This window comes from Zootoca vivipara, chromosome 3 (assembly GCF_965207765.1).
Source record: "Zootoca vivipara chromosome 3, rZooViv2.hap1.1, whole genome shotgun sequence".
NCBI lineage: Eukaryota > Metazoa > Chordata > Lepidosauria > Squamata > Lacertidae > Zootoca > Zootoca vivipara.
In genome coordinates this window covers 51,911,839-51,931,694 of record NC_142586.1, presented here as the reverse complement: position 1 = coordinate 51,931,694, position 19,856 = coordinate 51,911,839, and the positions used below count along the sequence as shown (strand labels likewise).

The 19,856-nt window shown below is 43.5% G+C and overlaps 2 protein-coding genes across 3 annotated transcripts in view; one reads left to right on the top strand and one right to left on the bottom strand.

Annotated features, from left to right (window-relative positions):
- The window catches only part of MCM9 (minichromosome maintenance 9 homologous recombination repair factor), a 32,928-nt gene extending 15,078 nt beyond the window's left edge, over positions 1 to 17,850 (top strand). For both annotated transcript variants that reach the window (XM_088666054.1, XM_035109177.3), the window contains exons 7-13: positions 1,004 to 1,123; positions 11,026 to 11,200; positions 13,196 to 13,398; positions 13,602 to 13,805; positions 14,410 to 14,492; positions 14,997 to 15,142; positions 15,476 to 17,850. In XM_088666054.1, the coding sequence (XP_088522180.1) occupies positions 1,004 to 1,123; positions 11,026 to 11,200; positions 13,196 to 13,398; positions 13,602 to 13,805; positions 14,410 to 14,492; positions 14,997 to 15,142; positions 15,476 to 16,853 (2,309 nt within the window). In that variant the 3' untranslated portion in view covers positions 16,854 to 17,850. The remainder of the gene's footprint in view (positions 1 to 1,003; positions 1,124 to 11,025; positions 11,201 to 13,195; positions 13,399 to 13,601; positions 13,806 to 14,409; positions 14,493 to 14,996; positions 15,143 to 15,475) is intronic.
- On the bottom strand, positions 3,626 to 8,087 carry ASF1A (anti-silencing function 1A histone chaperone). Its single transcript, XM_060272651.2, has 4 exons — positions 7,693 to 8,087; positions 6,254 to 6,373; positions 4,243 to 4,415; positions 3,626 to 4,055 (listed from the first exon to the last, which is right to left on the bottom strand). The coding sequence occupies exons 1-4, from the start codon at positions 7,799 to 7,801 to the stop codon at positions 3,843 to 3,845; spliced, it is 615 nt and encodes a 204-aa protein (XP_060128634.1). The 5' UTR covers positions 7,802 to 8,087; the 3' UTR covers positions 3,626 to 3,842.
- Positions 17,851 to 19,856: the final 2,006 nt, after the last annotated feature.

Here is a 19,856-nt window from a genome sequence, read left to right as displayed (position 1 = left end):
ACATGATGCTTAGTGAAACCATGGCTTTGCTGCCGACAACACAGAAGTAGCAGCAAAGCAGCTGCAATTTTAGCCCTATGCACCAGCATGCTTTGTGTTCATCTTTAAACAATAGTTAACCATGGTTTGAAGTGACATGGGAGCAAGGCCAGTATGTTTTGACAGCCTGAAACTTCAAATAATTTGATTCCAGTCTTTTCTTTCCATACTTGCCTGTCATTTTTTCTTAGATCTGTTACTGTAGAATTTTCAGCCAACTGCTTTTCCTTGTGTGGAGGGGCAGAAGTGCTGTGTGCTGGGCAGTAAATGTCACCACTTGCGTAGTTGGATATAATCCTAAGAGGTTTTTGAATGTGAGCGAAAATAAGCGAAAATAAAATAAAAGCATAATTGTAATGAGAACAAACAAAAAAAGGCAATTAGTCTCTAGGACGTTTCCATAAACCTTTCAGCACATGATCCTTCCTTAGCAAATTTTGGGGTTACATTTTTTAAAAAATAATATATTCCTATAAGAAGCTCAGGGTGGTGCACTTTCATTTTATTTTGCCAATACCTGTGAGGTTGGTTAGGCTGAGATCCTGCAACTGGCCCAAGGTAACCCAGTGATCTTCATGGGTGAATGGTAATCTGAATCCTGGTATCCAGGGTTCAGTATCAGGGTTGCAGTATGCAGGTAGCATTCAACACATGTTGTATTCAATACATGTGGGCATTTCTGGTTCAGGGGTCAGAGCAGATGGAGCACACAGGGCAGGTGGGTGAGATCCTTCTGTTTTTGTGAGTGTACATGCATTCAAGCACATATGATAAAACTGCCACTTTGTGACTATCTTTTCATGGAAAGCAGGATTAAAAATAAGGCTTTTCATTTAAAATACTGGAAATTGGCAGGCATGATGACATCATATTTCTAGTGTTCCATTATTTCATTGGCCTTGCACCGAATAATTAATCTAAAATGCTGCTTTAGCAAACACTTGTGCATTTGTTTCCCTGCAAGGTGAATCACATCTTTTACTGGTTGGTGATCCTGGAACAGGGAAATCTCAGTTTCTGAAATACGCAGTAAAGATTACTCCACGTTCTGTACTTACAGCAGGAATTGGATCCACAAGTGCAGGTAAAAGGAGACATCCAAATGCACATTCAACTGCAGTTGGAATTTTTGTTTATATTGGGGGAGGAGGCAGTTGACAATTACCTTCTGAAAATATCTACATCTTTAGGTTGTAATGAAGGAGTGGATTTTTTTAGTATTACCGGTATTCACATGCAATATAACTCTTGGTAATAGTTCATTGAGGGAAAAGCACTCTGTAGGAAACAGGACTTGAGTTTTGAGTCCTACCTCAAGATGCTGATGTGTCTATACATGACAAAACATGTCTTTTTATTCCCAGAAGGCTCGATGTGCTTTGCACACAGGATGCCCTAACTTTAATCTGCAAGCTCTTAATTTTAAAGGACTCTTCAGAACATGAGAGTAGTTCTGCTAGTTCAGACTGAGGGTCCATTTAGTCTAGCATTCTGTTCCCACAGTGGGCAAATAGCTATGGTTAAGCTCACAAGCAGGACATGAGGTCAGTAGGTTTCTTCCAGTTTCCCATCTGCTGGTACTCAACCTTATTGCCACATAGCCTTTATCCTCAATTTTTAATCCAGTCCCTTTTAAGCCATCTAGCTTGGGGACCATATTTTCACACCCTGTTGTAGCAAACCCCCAAGTTTATATTTTACAATACTTCCTTTTGTCTGTCCCGTATCTCCTGAAGTTCAACTGCATTGGATGAACCCAGGGCGTCTATCTCTAGTTTTGTGTCATGGAGCAGGGCTGTGTAGGGACCCTAGGAGGCCATTGCCAGTTGGGCAGAACCGGAATAAACGGACTAGTCATCTGTCACAGTGAACCTTTTCCAATATTTCGGCCCAGTTGTGTTTTCTCTTTGCGAGGACCTAAGAAGAATACGGGACGTGGGTGGCGCTGTGGGTTAAACCGCAGAGCTTAGGGCTTGCCGATCAGAAGGTCGGCGGTTCGAATCCCCGCGACGGGGTGAACTCCCGTTGCTTGGTCCCTGCTCCTGCCAACCTAGCAGTTCGAAAGCACGTCAAAGTGCAAGTAGATAAATACTGGTAGGTACCACTCTGGCGGGAAGGTAAACGTTTCCATGCGCTGCTCTGCATTTGCCAGAAGCGGCTTAGTCATGCTGGCCACATGACCCCGAAGCTGTACGCCGGCTCCCTCGGCCAGTACAGTGGTGCCTCGCTAGACGAATTTAATTCGTTCCACGGGGCTTTTCTTATAACGAAAAAATTCGTCTAGCGAATCTCATAGGAATGCATTGAAATGCAATTTTTTTTGCCCACAGGAACGCATTAATTAAATTTCAATGCATTCCTATGGGAAACCGCAATTCGCTAGACGAAAACGAATTCGTCTAGCGAGGTAACCTCCGCTAGAAAAAAACCTTTCGTTAAGCGAAAATTTTGTTAAGCAGGGCATTCGTTAAGCGAGGCACCACTGTAAAGCAAGATGAGCGCCGCGACCCCAGAGTCGTCCGCAACTAGACCTAATTGTCAGGGGTCCCTTTACCTTTTTAAGAATACACTTTTATCTCCCAGCGAGACATTTAGGATCTTGTTTGGCCCAGGAGTTCAGTTCCCCTTTCTTCCCACACTATATAGCATCAAATATAAAATAATCACACTTGTGCGCATATAGAGCAGGCATCCCCAAACTGCGGCCCTCCAGATGTTTTGGCCTACAACTCCCACGATCCCTAGCTAACAGGACCAGTGGTCAGGGATGATGGGAATTGTAGTTTGGGGGGTTCCTGATGCTGTCCCAGGCGCCTTCAGCTTCTGTTGCTTTAAATTCTATTCATCATGTTTCATGCAATGGGCCAGTGTGTGGGAGGTCTCAGACCAAGTATGTGGCTGGCAGGCTGATAAATATTTTAAGCCACAACTTACACATAAGCGTTTGTAAGCCTTACTGCTTGATGAGGACTACTGTAATGTGCATGACTTATTATTTTGGTGCAGTGGAGGATTTGAGTTTAGTGTCTATGATCCAAGAGCACATGCATCTAGGCCAGCACAAACCTTTTAGCCCAGTATTTCTTTCTGTGGTAACACTGCATGGCATGCCACGAACAGCGCGTGTGAGAAGGGTGGGGGGGAAACCTCATAGTACACGCACAGTAGTATTCCACACAAACGTTTTGATGCTGGACTAAATCGTGTTGTTAAAGTCGTATGTGCCTTGAAAAGGCAGCTGTGGTTTATGCTACGCTTCCTGCTTTCCAAACAGAGGCTGTTTAGAATAGTCTTGCATATGTATTAAACAAGTAGTAGATTTAACTTCTTCAGCTCAGTTGGTTAGAGTGTGGTGCTGATAACCCCAAGGTTGCAGGTTCGATCCCCATAAGGGACAGCTGCATATTCCTGCACTGCAGGGCGTTGGACTAGAATAGATGATCCTCAGGGTACCTTCCAACTATTCTATGAGATATCTAACTTCCTATATTTCCCTCAACCCCCACCCAGCCTGCAGGGGAGGAAAAAATACGGTAAATAAATGTTTTAATAATATACTTAGTATGGACTAAGCAAACCCTCAGAATTACTTAAAAATAATTTTTATTTATACATCCACTCAAATACTTTTTCCTTATAAACTTTCTACAGAATGTGGGGTTTTTTAAAATGAATTCTTCACATGTTGAATATGTAATTCCCGGGAAATGGTTTCTGGTGATGGTGTGTGTGTATCTGTGTGTATGTGTGTCTCTGTGCTGTCTACATCCTAACACATACATAGCACTGAAAGGTAAGTCGGGTCACATGCAGTCCATATGAGATTCTAACATAACATTTAGTGAATTTTCTGATGTTGACCATCCTTTTGAAGCAGAAGGCAGTGCATCTGTAGAAAGGAGTGACTGAAGGTTTGGGTTGCTGCTCTCTGCATCTGTCAGTTTTTCAGTGTTGTCCTCCCAGTTAATGTGGAATCTTGTGACCCTGGGGTTAGATGCCAAAATATTCCTCTGGAGCTGCAAAACAAGGACATTCACATCAACATTTTGGAGTTGCATCAGATACTCTTGACTTCTGAAGCAGTCTTAGAACAAATTCAGGACAACTTCTTTTTAAAATTTGACTTGCCGATTTATTTCTTAGCATTTTAATTCTAGGTAACAATAGGATTTTAATAGATAAGCAAAGCGTAATAACTCCTACCTTAGAAAAATCTGGCTTTACTGGAGGGTTTTCTCTCAATTCTGTTTCAGTATATTCATTGTTCACATAATAGCCAACTCTAATAAATTCTTGACCTCTGTAGGTGCAGGTGATTAACACAACTGTGACTCCTACAGCATCTGCATCAGGAATTAGTCCTGGATTAGGAGCATCTGCCTGCAGCAAAAAACAAAACAAAACACAAGATTGACCAAAGCTCTCCCACTTTTTTTGTTTGGAAACCACTATGCTCACAAGATAAGAGATTTGACACAGTACTTACTGATGCCAATTGAACTAAGAAGCAGAAAAGTTCTAATCTTCAGGTTTTCAGTCAAGGACCATCCTGTAATTGTTTCAGCTCCTTGGTATAGATTAGTTATATTCCAAGCTCATTTTATTTTTGTGAGGTCTTTTAACTTGTTACTAGTGGGGTTTTTTGTGGACTTCCTTTAGTAAAACAAACCAGGTTGTACCCAAACTTCCTTAATTTTTTACCCAAAAGAGCAAACACCACAGCTTTTAGCTGTGTGGATTCACACCCACCCACCCATCTGCACATAATGTTAAGCCATGGTTCATTTAAATATCTGAACCCTGCCCAGCAGACTAATCATTTTTTTCCTGACAACAAACCATTATGTGAAGCCAGTTTGTTGTTGGCGTACAAACCACAGCTAGTTTTAACTATGGTTTGTCTTGTCTGAGCCTAGCAGCCTTACCTAACCATGGTCTGCTTAGTAGCTCCAAACTAGACACACACCAAGCTACAGAGGCACAAGGCAAGAGCCACTGGGTAACAAATCAAACTTTGGGGAAACAAAATATTGGCTTGTTGAACACACCATGGTTAAAACCAGCTACATACAAATGCAACTACATAACACTGTAATAATCCCCTTGCGGAGAGATGCACAGAACTAAAGTGTATTAGGAAGTGCATTCTGTGCTGCAATTGCAAGTCACAAAGTGTTCAGTGGCCTCTAAATGCATTGTTTTCTCCTTTCCTAAAGAACACTCCACCCAAAAAGCATTGTGTGCTCTTAATATTTTTGGGCAGATTTTTGGCCCCACGGAGGTCCCAATGAGGCTCACAAATTTTATGTATGCATCTATATTGCCGCCAATTAAGGAGGTGACCAGAAGCAACATAACAATTAACTCATGGGTTCAGATAATGTTAAAAGCCGTCTACAAAAATGACAATCCTTTACAGCCCTCTTGATGATTTGGAGACTGGGCTAGATGGCCCCCCTAGGGTTGTAAATTCCAGAGCCCAGGCACATTTACAAAGAAGTCAATATCCTGCACATCCACCAGTTGCACGTCAGAAAGCAGGAGGACACACAGCCTCCCCTGAAAAGTTTGGTGATATCTAACTCATTCATACTCAGTGTGAGCAGTTGCAAGTCTGATGACCAAAATATTACCTACGATTGCATGCACATAGCTTATGTTACTGTATTCATGAAAAATGCATGAAAACCATTCCTCTAAAACACTAAAAAAAATCCTACTGAAATTAAATTTATTACCCCATATACAGTATTTCCCTCCCTTCTATTCCCAGAAGAGATTTTTTTGTAGCAACTCTCTCTCTTCTAGAGCAGAGCCAACTTACTGTTTATGATGAATAGCTAACATGCTTGGGTATGTATGTCCCCATGTTCTTGGTTAAAAATCAGCACCCAGAGGAAGAGTTGTCCAGCCTTGGGTTAAACATTACTGAACATTTTCTATCCTTTTAAAGCAGGCATCCCCAGACTTCGGCCCTCCAGATGTTTTGGACTACAATTCCCATCATCCCTGGCCACTGGTCCTGTTAGCTAGGGATCATGAGAGTTGTAGGCCAAAACATCTGGAGGGCCACAGTTTGGGGGTGCCTGTTTTAAAGCAAAGAGCAGTACTGATCTTCAGTCACATGTAATTTGTGACTGCTTGTGGCAAAAGTAGCCATCTGAACATAAACACACACAATGTTTTAGAATTTCCTAAATGTTTAAAAGCAGACTTGCCTGAAATACAAACATATGTCTTCCTGCAGGAACAGGGCCCACCAAAACTGAATCTAGAACTTGATCGTACTCCTCGCTTTCTGCGGAGCCCACGTAGATAATTTTCCATTCCAAATCTACATTAGAAAAAGAAAAGCCTTTTAGTACTTTTGCTTTACCTAAAATAAAACACAAAAAATCATTGTAGTCTCTTAACATTAGTAAAGCCAGTTGACATTAACTCAATGATGTTTACATTTATTTGAAAGCAAATATTGAAAACTAGCAGGGCTGACTGAAAATAATTAGTATTTACCTCCAAGGAAATGTTTTACAATACTGAAAAATTGTTTTGAAGAGGTTTGTCAATACTGTACATTACTAGCACTTTTAAGTGTTAATCTAGACAACTGTAGCCTTCTGCTCAATTACTGCATGACTTCGTAATATTTAGTGGTTGAGGCTGTGGTCCTAACCTGTTACCTGGGAGTAAACCCTGCTGAATTCAACAGGACTTCTCACTAGACAGTAGGTTAGGATAGCAAGTTCTGGAAGAGGCTTTAAGTATTTGTTCTTCCTGCCTGCCTAGGGCAGAGACGTTTCTGAAGGGTGAGGGCAGAAGTTGCCAGCTAACTCTCGTAGGGAAAGGGTTGCTGACCTCACTACCCCGAGAGGGGCAAGAGTGGAGGTCCGAAGAGAGGCTTGTTAGGCTATCCAGACGAAAAACAACACACACACTACAAACCTCCAGGGCGTTCCCCAAAGGAAACTTCCGTCTGAAAGGGGTGTCACAATTAAAAAGTTATGCAAACGTAAAGTAGTACCAGAAGTACTTTTAAGGCCTTTTTTAAAAAGGCATCGTTAAAATTCTGTTGTTGTTTTTCTAAAGCGTTTTAAACATGTCACACACACCCCTTCATGCGAGCACTAAAAGCGGATGAGTGGAAACCACTTAACTTGCAGGTGTTCTCAGCCCCCCCCCCAAACCTATAGCACCCCTTTGGTTCCTTTGCACTGGGTAGTTGTGCCTCTCCCGGCTCGCCTCCCCCCACACCAACCCGAAGCGTGCGAGGTGTTTCCGTTGAGCCCTCCTCCTCTCGCGTACGCGCCCCGCCACCCCCTCCAACACACAGCAGCAGCAGTACAATGCTGGCAACATGGCTGCTCCCAGCGCTCAAACAAGTTCCTTGCAACTTAAAGGTTTCCCTTCCTCGTGAGCGGAAGACCGGAGAAGCTGGGCGCACGGTGCGGGCGCTGCCGGGTTGGGTGGGAGAGGAGGAGGCGACGGCTGCAAAGCCCACCGTCCTTCCGTCATGCCAGATGCAGAGGTGGCGGTGGAGGAGAGGGAACAGCAGCAAGCAGCAGCAGCGAGGCCTTTGCAAACTTTAAGCCTGGGAAGGGGAAAAGCCCGAAAGGGCTTGGCCAGCGCCGGGGGGGGGGGAGGAAATCCACTCACCTTCGGACAGGTCCTCGATGCACTCGAACGTGATCTCGAATTGGAAAGGGTTGTAGAAAGGAGAAGGGTTGTCCAGCACCACGACGTTGTTCACCTGAACCTTTGCCATATTTCGGGGAGGGGGGAGGGGAGACCCGCAAACAATAGTCGCGGCGTGTTACCGCAGCCCAAGAAAAGTCCAGGGGGCTCCCCTTTTGCAGGACGCAAACCCCAGCGCCGGCAAGCGAGCACGTTGAGAGTTAGGAAACTTTGAGGTTTGGGCTGCTAAAAAAAACCCAAAAAACCCACCACCAAAAAACTCTCCCTTCTCTGTCTTCCCCTTTCTTATTTTTCTCTCTCTCTTTTTTAATGTTGCACCGAGAGCACTCCACACTGTTTTGCAGCTTTCCTGTTACACTAAACTACAGCCCATTCTGCTCTGTTAACTGGCAGGGCTGGCGCGGATTGGCTGCACGCTGAGCTATGGCCCTCCTCCTGCAGCCGAGGCTTCCCCGAAAGAGCAAGATGGGCTTCCGTAGCCCGAGTCGAGTGGGAAGCTTTAGCTGGCGCTCCACCTGCTGGACCAGAGGAGGGTGAAAGGGCTGGAGAGCGAAGCGAGCGACGCTAGAGAGAAGTGAACTTGTCTTAGCGTAATTGAAGCGATGAGAAAAAAGGAAAGAAAAAACACTGCTTATAAGTGGTGCTTCCCATGTTGATTCCCCCCCCCCAAAAATAAATAAATGGTGGGCTGAGGCTCCTCCTCAGAGGGCTTGTCCACACTGAATTCTAATGTGCACTTGAAGCTGTTTGTGTCTCTGATTTTTTGGTGGTGTCTACATGATGTTTTCAAGTGGCAGCCATTCCCTCCCCACCTCCACTGTGTCCAAAACACACAGACTGAATTCGGATTTTGGATGTGAAACATCAGGATAGATTTGGGAGGCATACAATTGTACTTATGTACATACACACACAAACAAACATACACACACATGGAAACAGCAGTCCACATATGCATTAATGCCCTATTGTGGACACCTCTAGAGCAGCGTTTCTCAACCGCTGTTCCGCGGCACACTAGTGTGCTGCGAGACGCTGGCTGGTGTGCCGCGACGTGCGGCGACGAGAAGGGCGATTTGCATTGTCACGTGCCTGGCGGCTGCCAATAGCCAACGCTGACCCGCCGGAAAGCAATATTTCTCCTCCTCTTTCCCAAAGCTCAGTGCAAACGAGCCTGGCGGGCGCCAATACACAGCACTGACCCGCCGGAAAGCAATATTTGGCAAGTGTTTCTTACAGTCATAATTATAGTATAGGGTGGCACAGAGTTAATTTTTTTAACTTTTTTAATGGTGGTGTGCCTCGTGATTTTTTTCACGGAACAAGTGTGCCGTGGCCCAAAAAAGGTTGAGAAACACTGCTCTAGAGGCCCTGCTTTGGTGTGTTCTCCCCTTCCGAAACACAGTGGGTGGCAACATGAGCCAGGGCCTTCTCTGCAAGGGCATCAAAACTGTAGGACTTTCTAGTTTGCCTTTGTTTTCTTGCTAACTTGCAGATGCCAGACCATGGTAGCTCTCTTCTGGAGGTCTTTTTTGGATTGCCTTGATTATCCCTTTGTCTTGTTTCTGCTGCTCAGCTTATTGTTACTGCTAATTACCTTTTCACTGGGTGTTTTAAACATTTGGTATGTTTTTTGTGGTGTTGTGGAAAGATAGGATTCAGGCAGTTGGTAACAGGAGCAGTCTTTCTTTTCTAGTGATAGGTGGCGTTTTCTTGTGTTTGCTTGTTGCCTCGCACAGGAAGCCTCTATGGAACCCCCAGAGGGACAAACTAGGGATGACGATTACAGGAACCACCTAGTGGTTTTTTTCTTGCACTACAACATTTCTTTCTAATCATGTCATTGTGTTGCTTATGGACATGTGACTTATAAGGCACTGTCACTCACAGGCCAGCTCTTTTTTAAATTACAATGTGAGGAGGAAGTCCCGGGTTTCATTTCTTGCTGCACACATGTGAGACATAAAAAGCTTTAATGGCGCAATTGCACCTCTTTAACTTACTACCCTGGTTCAGCATCCTAGGTGTTTACTTGCACAAGTGCAATCCACAGCTGTTGATAAGTGCAACGGTCATTGCACCAGAACTTGCCCACCCTTTGCGTAGCTCAGCGGACAGCAACATACTCAAAAAGAAACCACCAGAGCAGCAGAGAGAAGGATGCACTGCTACTGTGCTCTCTTTCATAAATGCAACTGAATTTCAAGTTTCCTTTAACAGATGAATGTGAATTGATTTTCCATTAGTCTATTTATACTATAGAATATCATGAATGATAAGATACCAGATTTAGGGTGCAACCAGGTGTAATGTAAAGAGAGAACTTGCAGGAGGTCCCTTAGCCAAAGTATGAGTCTGGCTTCCATCCTTGGTTTGCATTTTGAATGACAGGTATACATTATCAGTGTTACTGTTGCACGCCACCCCAGTCTCGTGAGCAGTGCGAGATTACGGGGGTTCCAGGCACTTATTCAGGGCTTGTGTTTCTTTTGGAATGAGAGACAGTGGAGACTGGTGTCTCTATGATATATGGTTTACTTACACATATATTCAACCTGAGCCTACATGTAGAGGTTCACAGCATTAACACCCCCAAATGGTCTTGCTCCTCTCATAGCCACAGCCTTGTATTCCAACAGAAATCAGGCATGGTTCTGTCTCCCAGCTGCCCAGCTTGCAGCCTTGCTTCTACTTGCTAGTTCACATAACTCAACACTCAACTCTGGCCTTTGTCTGGATCCAGAAATTAGAAGGAGGCTCAAGCATACAGCCTACTGTTCCCCCCCCCCCAAAAAAAAACTCATAACACTAGTTTCTCCATCAGTTTTCCCCCTCACACATGCTCCAAGCAGGCTGCCCACCTCTTTAAAAATAAATAAAAATAAATCTGCATGTACTTGGGTAAGTAAGTTGTTGTTTTGCCTTGTTAATTAAGAAAATGATTTTTTTTATAAAAACAAACAAACACTAAACTTCCATAGGGAATTCTGAGGAGGTTTCATGGTAACAAAAGGCACTAGCTGCATCAGGTCTGTCTTCACTGGAAATTGTACTACTGTCACCTTTACTTATTTTAGGCCAGGCATCCCCAAACTTCGGCCCTCCAGATGTTTTGGACTACAATTCCCATCATCCCTGACTACTGGTCCTCTTAGCTAGGGATCATGGGAGTTGTAGGCCAAAACATCTGGAGGGCCGCAGTTTGGGGATGCCTGTTTTAGGCTGACCTTTGTTAAGCCTTGTTCAAATGAGATTGAGCCAGGGTTGCTCAAACAACACTTTTCTGTTCCAAAGGTTTAACAGTGACTGCTGTGAAAGACTCTGGAGAGTGGAACTTGGAGGCTGGAGCCCTCGTGCTGGCTGATGGGGGACTTTGCTGTATTGATGAGTTTAACAGCATCAAGGAACACGACAGAACCAGCATTCACGAGGCAATGGAACAACAGACCATCAGTGTGGCCAAGGCTGGGTAAATCTTTTTTTTTTAAGGGCCATGGATGCTAATTTATTTCACCACTCTTGTATTGTTGTTGCATGAGGGTCTGCTCAAACAAACTTTGCAGGTTTTCAAAGAAACCAGAAACCTGCAGTCTGTTTTCCAGAAGGGAAAGCAGAAAGAGCAATGGACCTTCTTTCAAACTCTCTGGGGAATTTATTTTTTAATCTGCTTCCAGCCTAACTGGCGTATACCCAGGAATATACATGAAACCAGAAAGCTAAGCGAGTATAAAATTCCATCCCAGCAAATCCCAAAATTTCAGCTGTTCTCACTATATGACAAGGTATTAGCCATTGCAGTGAGTGCTAAGTACTTCCATCAATTTTCAGACCTCTACCAGGTAGGGAAAAACCCAGCTTCTGTTGACTGGCTGTTCGTTCCCTCTTTGCCTCACCACCTTCTCAACTTCCCGCAGTGAAGAGGTGAAACATATCCCTACAACTGATGAGCGCCGCAACCCCATAGTCGCCTTTGACTGGACTTATCCATCCAGGGATCCTTTACCTTTTACCTTACTAGGGAGCATTCCCCATTGAACATAGTGGGGCTTGGCTTCTGAGTAAACATGCAAGAGCTAAGTGTACTTGTTCAGCTTTTACAAGCCACAAAAATGGGAGTGAATAATGTTCTTTGGCACTATGTTTGCATCTTATTGTACCAGTACTAGACTGGACATATACACAACTTTTAAATGACCATTATCGGATACTATTTTCAGTGTTGTTTTTTTAAAAAAGGAAAACCATTTTTAGTCAGGAGAGCAATGAAACAGTTGTTTTGTGCTGCAGATGGAATTTTAGACCTTTCCTCCATTCCAAGTATGTGTTCTGGGGCTGCAACCTTTCACTTCCATATTTAGACATCCTTAAGGCATTACAGGGGGGGGGGGTCAACTCTTGATTTCTTTTTTGAATCTCTGTTGTTACTGGCTAAGAGTCAAAATATTTTTTCCCATGTTATGTACTACAAATATGAAAGCTAAGATTGTTGGTGCTGTACTTTCTTCCTCTCGGTACAATGAGGTAAGAGCAAAGATGGCACCAACTAGAAATAGATCTCTTCGAAGTCAGATTTAGAACAGCTGTCTAAATGTCTGCACTGAAAGAGTTATGCTTACTTGGACAAAACACCCTTCTGTAGCTCTGAAAACAAACCTTGGGTCAAGGTCAAATGAATTAAGGGATGGGGGAGGAATTGCACCATACTAAATGTTGTTATAGACACCGTTCTTATGATCGTGGTTGTTTGTATAGAGAAATTGTGTATATTTGCAAACATCTGTGTATTTATGAGTGTGCGTGCAAGTGGAAGAACACAGACATGCCTGTGCATCAAACAGGCGTGTGTGTGTGTGTGTGTGCATGCATGCATGCAAGTGGCAGAGACAACAGTGTAAGAGAGTTTTCATGGAATTTCCCCCCAGTGTTAAGATTGTCAACTTTTGATCTAAAAAATCATTCCCCTCCCTACCTCGGTTATGCTACGTAGTGAGAGCTTCTGGTAGATTGTAGAAGAGGCAGGAGGATGGAGCTGGGTGGGTTATGAGCAGAATCTGGAGTATTCAGATTTTTAAAACTGGCTTTTCAGACTTTAGTTTTAGCTACCTGACAAAACAAGTTTACTGATCTAATTTTGGCTGATTAGCAACTCTAGTCTACTGCCAATTTAAAATTATAGATGTGGCCTCCAGTCCAGACAGGGTTCCTTGCTGGCTCCTGATCTTATCTGTTACCTATATTTGCAGTTCATCACATTCATCCCAAACCACACTTTATTTGCATTAGGTTCCGCAAACCTTTCAAGCTAGTTCGTCACCTCATCTTTTCTCTCATCCGTTCAGCCTATGTGAAATTTCTGAAGGGACGGTTCAAAATGGAAAGGACCCAAAAGTGTTTCTTTGGGCAGGGGGGTTGTGGTGGTGGTATAACGTAGTTCTGTGTCAGTATCAATCACGTTTCTCTTCAGTTTAGTGTGCAAGCTGAACACAAGGACCACTATCTTGGCAGCAACCAATCCAAAGGGGCAGTATGACCCTAACGAATCTGTCTCTGTGAACATCGCCCTTGGGAGCCCTCTCCTTAGCAGGTTCGACCTTGTCCTGGTATTGCTGGATACAAGAAATGAAGAATGGGATCGCATAATTTCCTCATTCATACTGGAAAACAAAGGTAGCAGTGGCTTTTGCAATCAGTTATAGAGAATATATCTAAATCTGTATACTACCTAGACTATATCTCCATTTGTGCTCATGCAGAATAAGTGCACCAGGGGGTTGGAGCCAACAGCGGTGTAGTCATTGTGAAGTCTATTGATTTCTACTCTGTGTCTTATTTTGCTAATGCAATTCTTTCTGCAAACTCTTCTCATGCAGCTTGCCCAAGTGTGTCTGAAAAGCTGTGGACTATGGAGAAAATGAAAACATATTTCTGCCTTATAAAGAACCTGCAGCCGGTATTGACTGATGAAAGCAACTTGATTCTTGTCCGCTATTATCAGATGCAGAGGCAGAGCGATTGCAGGAACGCTGCGCGAACCACCATCCGCTTATTAGAGAGTTTGATACGATTAGCTGAAGGTGAGAGCTTGGGTTTCCTCTTCCTTTTCTAGCACTTGCATCATACGAAATAAATTGGGAAACGTTTGTGGCAGTGCTGGAGCCAGGTTATGCAGCTGGTTAGACTAAACTCCTAAATGTGTGTTTGAATGCTCCAGGGGCTACAACAAATGCTTGTTTCTGTTTTGCACTCAGTATGGTGAATCTCTAAAAGGGTTTTATCCAGTGCAGCAGCACGTGCATATATAGGGTTTCCTTGCCCTATATATTGTATGCTGTAGCTAGGCTATGGCCACTCTGGCTTGCAAATGTGTGAGTTGTAACATGGATTAAGAGGCTTTTAAATACTACACCCACCACCGGGAGCCCTAATATGGGTAAGTAGTGCTTCAGTTGATGGGTGCAAGTAAGCGCCTGGAACCCCTGGAATCTCGCAGCGCTCAGAGGTTGGGGTGGTGTGCAACAGTACTTTTTAAAGATTAAAATCAAAAACCGTTGCTACTGTAATTCCATTATCGCTTTCTATCTAGAGCTTTCTAAATGGGTGGCATATGCATTTAATAAATTTAACCCAACCATCTGCTCATCAGTTTCAGCAACATTTGTTGTTGTTGTTTGTTTTTAGCACATGCTCGGTTGATGTTTAGAGATACTGTGACTGTGGAAGATGCAGTAACCGTGGTTTCAGTGATGGAGTCTTCAATGCAGGTGAGTTTCCATGTAGAGTTTGGCAGCTGAAACAGTTCTTTGTAGTACACGTGACCGGAAGCAAGCTTCACAACACAACGAGGAGACCACGCTCTTCCACATCTCAGAACTAATCTTCAACAATTCCTAACATTAGGCCTCAGTTTTGTACATTTGAGCCTGTAAATAAAATATCTCCTGCTTCTACTGCTCTACCACCAGCACTACTGAAACCATGATGGTGAGCAAGGCATCAGGGAAGGAGGAGAGCCTTGTGCAGGCAGAATGGAAGGCCCCCATGAGTGTTGTGGTGCCCACACATGCTGCACTGAATAAGGGTGCAAATGCCTGTTTTTATAAGCTAAAGATACAGGGTTAGTTTGAAAGCAGTTTTATTCAGTGCTGGAAAACCTCCCAATCTGTGTGCTGTGTTATATAACCCCTTTAACGGCATATAAGTTTACACACAGACATATCTAATTAAAGTTCATTTGCATTGTATTTCTCCCTTCTTCTTTCCTGCAGGGAGGTGCACTCCTTGGAGGTGCCAATGCCCTGCACACATCATTTCCCGAAAATCCCTTGGAGCAGTATCGAATGCAGTGTAAACTGATCCTCGAGAAGCTGGAACTCCAGGACATTCTGCGTGAAGAATTCCAAAGACTTGACAGGTGATAAACATTTATACAGGAGGCAAAAAAAAAGCCCTTGTAAATCACAGTGGATTCAGGCAACACGTGTGCTATTGCAATAGACAGTAGCATAGGATGGCCACTAAGAAACTTACTGTCCAGGGTATCAAAGTGAAGATGCATGGTGCCGAATAATAACTCTGTAATTAGACAGTTGCTTTCATTTACTTATATGCTTACCAAAATCAGAATAAATAATTAGGGCTGTAAACCCAAACATAGGTGGAGCAGATCCTGCATTTCATAGGATCAGGGAAGGGGGAAATGTAGTTTATTTTTGTAAAAAAATAATAATTTGTTTTTGTTTTGCAGATTGCAGAATGAAAATTCATCTCAGTCTCTGCAGTCCAAAGAGGCATCCTCAAACAATCGCACACTTGAGAAATCGGAACAGATGTCTCATCCGCAACATTCAGACCAAGAGGGCAATAATATACAATTGCAACCTGATAAGCATCCAATATTTCCAAGCAGCCAGACATCTGATGATAACAGAGTAACAAAAGAATGGGACAAACCCAGTGAAGGCAGCAAGGACAGTAGCTTGAGCTGGTTTGACAGTATGACGGACAGCAACACTGAAGCTGAATGGAGCATTTATGAGTCTCCAGTTGCAAGAATGTCTCCAACTGCAAGAACGTCTTTGAAAGACCCACACTACAAACCCTGCTCTAAAGAAAGAAATGACTTAAGTGAAGCCAAGCAAACCACAAGCTTCCCTCCAGGAGCAAGTGCCAAAGGCCCAAATGCAGCGGATTGTACCTCACCTGATTTAGTGATTACTCAAAGGGCCTCTAAGAAATGGCGCAGGGCAAATGTTGAAGGAGTTAATGTGTTTTGTGCAAGTACCCCAGATCCTAAGGTTGATTGCTCTCCAACTTTATTTTCTCCTGGTCCAGCCGTTGTTCCACAACACCCCAGAACAGACTCGGGTGCTTCCTCACCTCACAGTGCGTCTTTAAGGCAACAGAAGTCTGCTACTTCAACCAGAAAGCGAAACAGAGGCCAAACAAATAAAGGTGCAGCAGGAAGTTCTAAACTTGAAATCCTGGAAGATTTGGGACCTGCGGCTGCTAAACTAGCTAAGTTTCAGTGTAAGCAGAAGCCAAAGCTTCCTTGGCCTTCCGAAAATGAAAATCATGCCCAGTTGCCTGATACTGTCTGCAGCCCTCACACTTCTACCAAAACTGTGTCAAAAGTGGGGAAGCCAAGGGGAGAAGACTGTCCTGAGGAACACCGCAAGGAACAGAATACTAAGGTGGGAAATAATAGAATGGAGAAACTCCCTTGTGATAACCAAAGAGAGGAGGAGGAGGAGGAGCAAAACGATCATTCACTCCCTTCCTCCACAAAAAAGGCAAGAATGAGAGAGGAAGTAGCAGATGGTGCGAACACAAAAAAAGTGTGCTCCAGTATACTGGCAAAATTAGCCAGCTTTGCCTTCAAGCCATCAGCTGAATCAAAGCCAAAGTCTCCAGGTTTGTTGCATGTCACCAATAACGACAGGGACAGACAGAGGGAGCCATTGGAGGCCCAAACCTCCAATAGCATGGGGCACTCACGGAAGTGCTTTGAACTGGGAAGAGCCAGCACTGGCACAGGAAAAACTTTGTTCTCAATAGCCGATTTTGATGATTCCACCCTAGACTTCGACTGGGATGAAGAAAGCAAGAGGGAACTCAAATCTTAAAACAGAACTTCTGCTTCCTCCTCAAAATGGCACTGCAAAATGCTGGAAATGAAATCTGCCTTAATCTTGCCTAAATGAATCCACCAAATGGTCTCTTTACAAAGGTTGGGTTCCTGAGCTTACTCCTGCTGTTGGAAGCATCCTCTGAGCAAAGTTCCACTCATGTGATACTTCTGTCAGCAGAACAGGGGAAGTGGCATTCAGTAATTTTCTCCTTCCTCTTGTAGTCCCGTTCCCCCCCCTCTTTGTCCTGAAAACCTTGTTTGGACGGTTCTCCAAAGCAGCATGAGACATGGGAATGAAGAACTGGAGAAAATGCCTTGCCCCTTTCTGCCAGCAGAATCATGCACTAGATCCGGGTCCCATCAGTGAATGGATCCTCTCCATTCACAAAAACCTAGTTAGGATTCAAAGAACAAAGAACATTTCTAAATCCTGGCGTCCTTAAATGTGGTACTTTTAGGACACCCAGACTGCTGTCCTCAAACAAGTTAGTAGACTGCTATGGAGTTAGTAGACTACTGTACTGCGTCAAAGTTAGTAGACTACTATGGAGGATTGCCTTGAGGCAAGTATCAGGTCAGGTGCCATTGCAACTAATTCCTCTTTTCCTCCCAAGATGTCTGATTCCACTGACTGTTTTGTTGGCATATTTTAGATATCACTTGGTTAAACCGAGGGAGGAATAACCCCTGACATATGAATATATGCCTATATATGAATACACAACACTTTCCTTATGGCTTACTTGGGCACAGTCCACTTCAAGAAAGTCCTTCCTTCCTTCCTTCCTTCCTTCCTTCCTTCCTTCCTTCCTTCCCGTGATGCGTCTGTTAGGATCCCATCCATGTCCTATTGAAATTGTTCTTTTGCAGCCATAATTGGTAGTTTATGTACTGCTAGCCAACTGGTCCATATTTGAAGGAATTGAAGTATTGCTTAACAGTACCATGGATCTATAGCTAAATGCCAATTGCATAAATCATGTTACTTCTCAGATGTGATTTGCTTCTCATTTATCGTGCATGTGCTTCAACCAGTAGCACAAGGTGCGGAGAAAGTGTGTCCTCATTTAGGCTGGAATCCTACCAGTGGAGTTTCTTCCTGTCTTTAAAATACGGTGGTGATTTAATGTGACTGGCATAGCTATGTTGTACTGCTTCCACCCGCTAGATGGGAGTTGTAGTTCAAAGCATCTGCAGAGCACCAGGTTGGGAAGGCTGCTTTAAGGGGATAAATTTGTTTCCTAAGGTACCCTATGCATTGGATATTGATTGGCTGGTTGGTTGGTTGAAAACCCAGCTTCTGTGTTCCATTTTACAAGCTTGGGATAGATTATTTTTTGAACTTTAGGGGCTGATCCACATTCAGGGCTGGTGTTTTTTAAGACTGGTATTGCTCCTTGCCTCCTTTTGATTCACTCTGTGCTTGCTGCTGCCTTGAATGGATGGATACACACCGAATGGCTCGCCCTGCCAGGGTATGGCATGGGAAAGAGAATTAGGCATATGGAAAGAAACAGTCCATGTAATCAGTGATGAGGGGGGATATATTTTGGTAACCTACTTAGAAGTTGCTGTTGCTTTTACAATCAAGCAGTCTATAAACCCTGAGTACATCATTTTTAAAAAAGACATCTCAAATGCCACATAGATCCTCCCACTTTTTATTGTGCTTCCCAGTGGCAGGTAGTATGGACTCGAATTATGAATGTGCTCCATGGCGAGCAGCAATTGCATTTTCAAAAATCCCCAAGGCAACCCTGCCTTGCAAATGCAGGGGCTGCAATGTGGATCTGGCCTAGGAGATAATTTGGTACTTTACCTCCTTTAGGGTAACAGAAACCAGGTGTGATGAGGTTCACAGCCCACACTTGGTTGATGTCCTGAATTTGGAGGTTACTGAACTTCACAGCGTGTCTTCAAGTCGCTGTATGTGTTGGTATTGATTTCTGACAATCTGTGCCCTGGTTTTGGTGCCCAGTGACGGCAGCACCAGCAGTTCTCCAGTCTCTGCAGGGCACTGACATAAGCAGAACATTTCTCCCGTCTCTGCACAATGAATGCACTAGACTAGAGCACATTCCACACAAGAGGGTCTTTGTATTCCTCCTGTATCCAAAGCTATGTAGAGTTCATGCTGAGAACCAGGGACAATGTGCTTGTAACAGAAGTGCATTAATGGAAAAGACTGGTGTGACCTTTAGTAAAAGACAATCTCGTTCTAGATCATTTCAGTATTTCTCTTAGTTGTACTTGCCATAAAAGACAAAATCACGACTCCAGAATGGAACTGAAAGTTATGCTCTTAACAGCTTTCCTTATATCAGAGGGCTTTTGCTGTTAGAAATACAGATGTTATTTTGCTATGCTGTTTCAAACAAAGGAGATTTCACAGCTTTCTTAAGCATCATGTGTCCTTTAATCCAGTTGCTTGGATGTGTGTGTGTGTGGAACAGCTCAAGAGTGAAGTCACAGTCAAGGCAGTCAAGAGACTTAATGAATAACAGTTTTTGCCTGTGCTTTCTTTTTATCCCCTAGACTTTGGTCTTTTTCCCCTTGTGGTTTTGTACCATTCTGGCTGAAATCCTATACAGTACATGTTTACCTATGAGTAAGTCTCATTGAATTAAAGGGGGGCTGCTTCTGAACAGAGAGATGTAAGACTGTACTGCACTTATCAAAGACTGTTCTCGTTGATTGAGAAATAAATTCATATATTACACTAGTCTGATCCTTGAAGCACTGCATCAGCAGAAGCTCCATTAATGTGCATGGGTTGTCTGTGAGTAGAGAATGCAGTAGGTCACACTGAAAAGCAAAGCTGGAATTCTTACTGAATAAATAAAGCATCAGTCGGGTCTCCCAAGTGATGGCAAGTAGTATTGCATTCCATAGGAGATGCATTTATTGACGGAAAACTTGGTATTAAATGCTCAGTATTTGTTGCAATTGAACCACAAATTTCATTAATAATAAATGATATGCTCTTTATCCACTAGAA

Excerpts from the sequence above, each read along its gene's own strand:
- ASF1A (XM_060272651.2), bottom strand. The coding sequence starts at position 7,801 with ATGGCAAAGGTTCAGGTGAACAACGTCGTGGTGCTGGACAACCCTTCT. Across the intron at positions 6,374-7,692 it reads CATCGAGGACCTGTCCGAAG|ATTTGGAATGGAAAATTATC; the intron begins GTGAGTGGATTT and ends TTTCTAATGTAG. Across the intron at positions 4,056-4,242 it reads TAAAGCCAGATTTTTCTAAG|CTCCAGAGGAATATTTTGGC; the intron begins GTAGGAGTTATT and ends CTTGTTTTGCAG.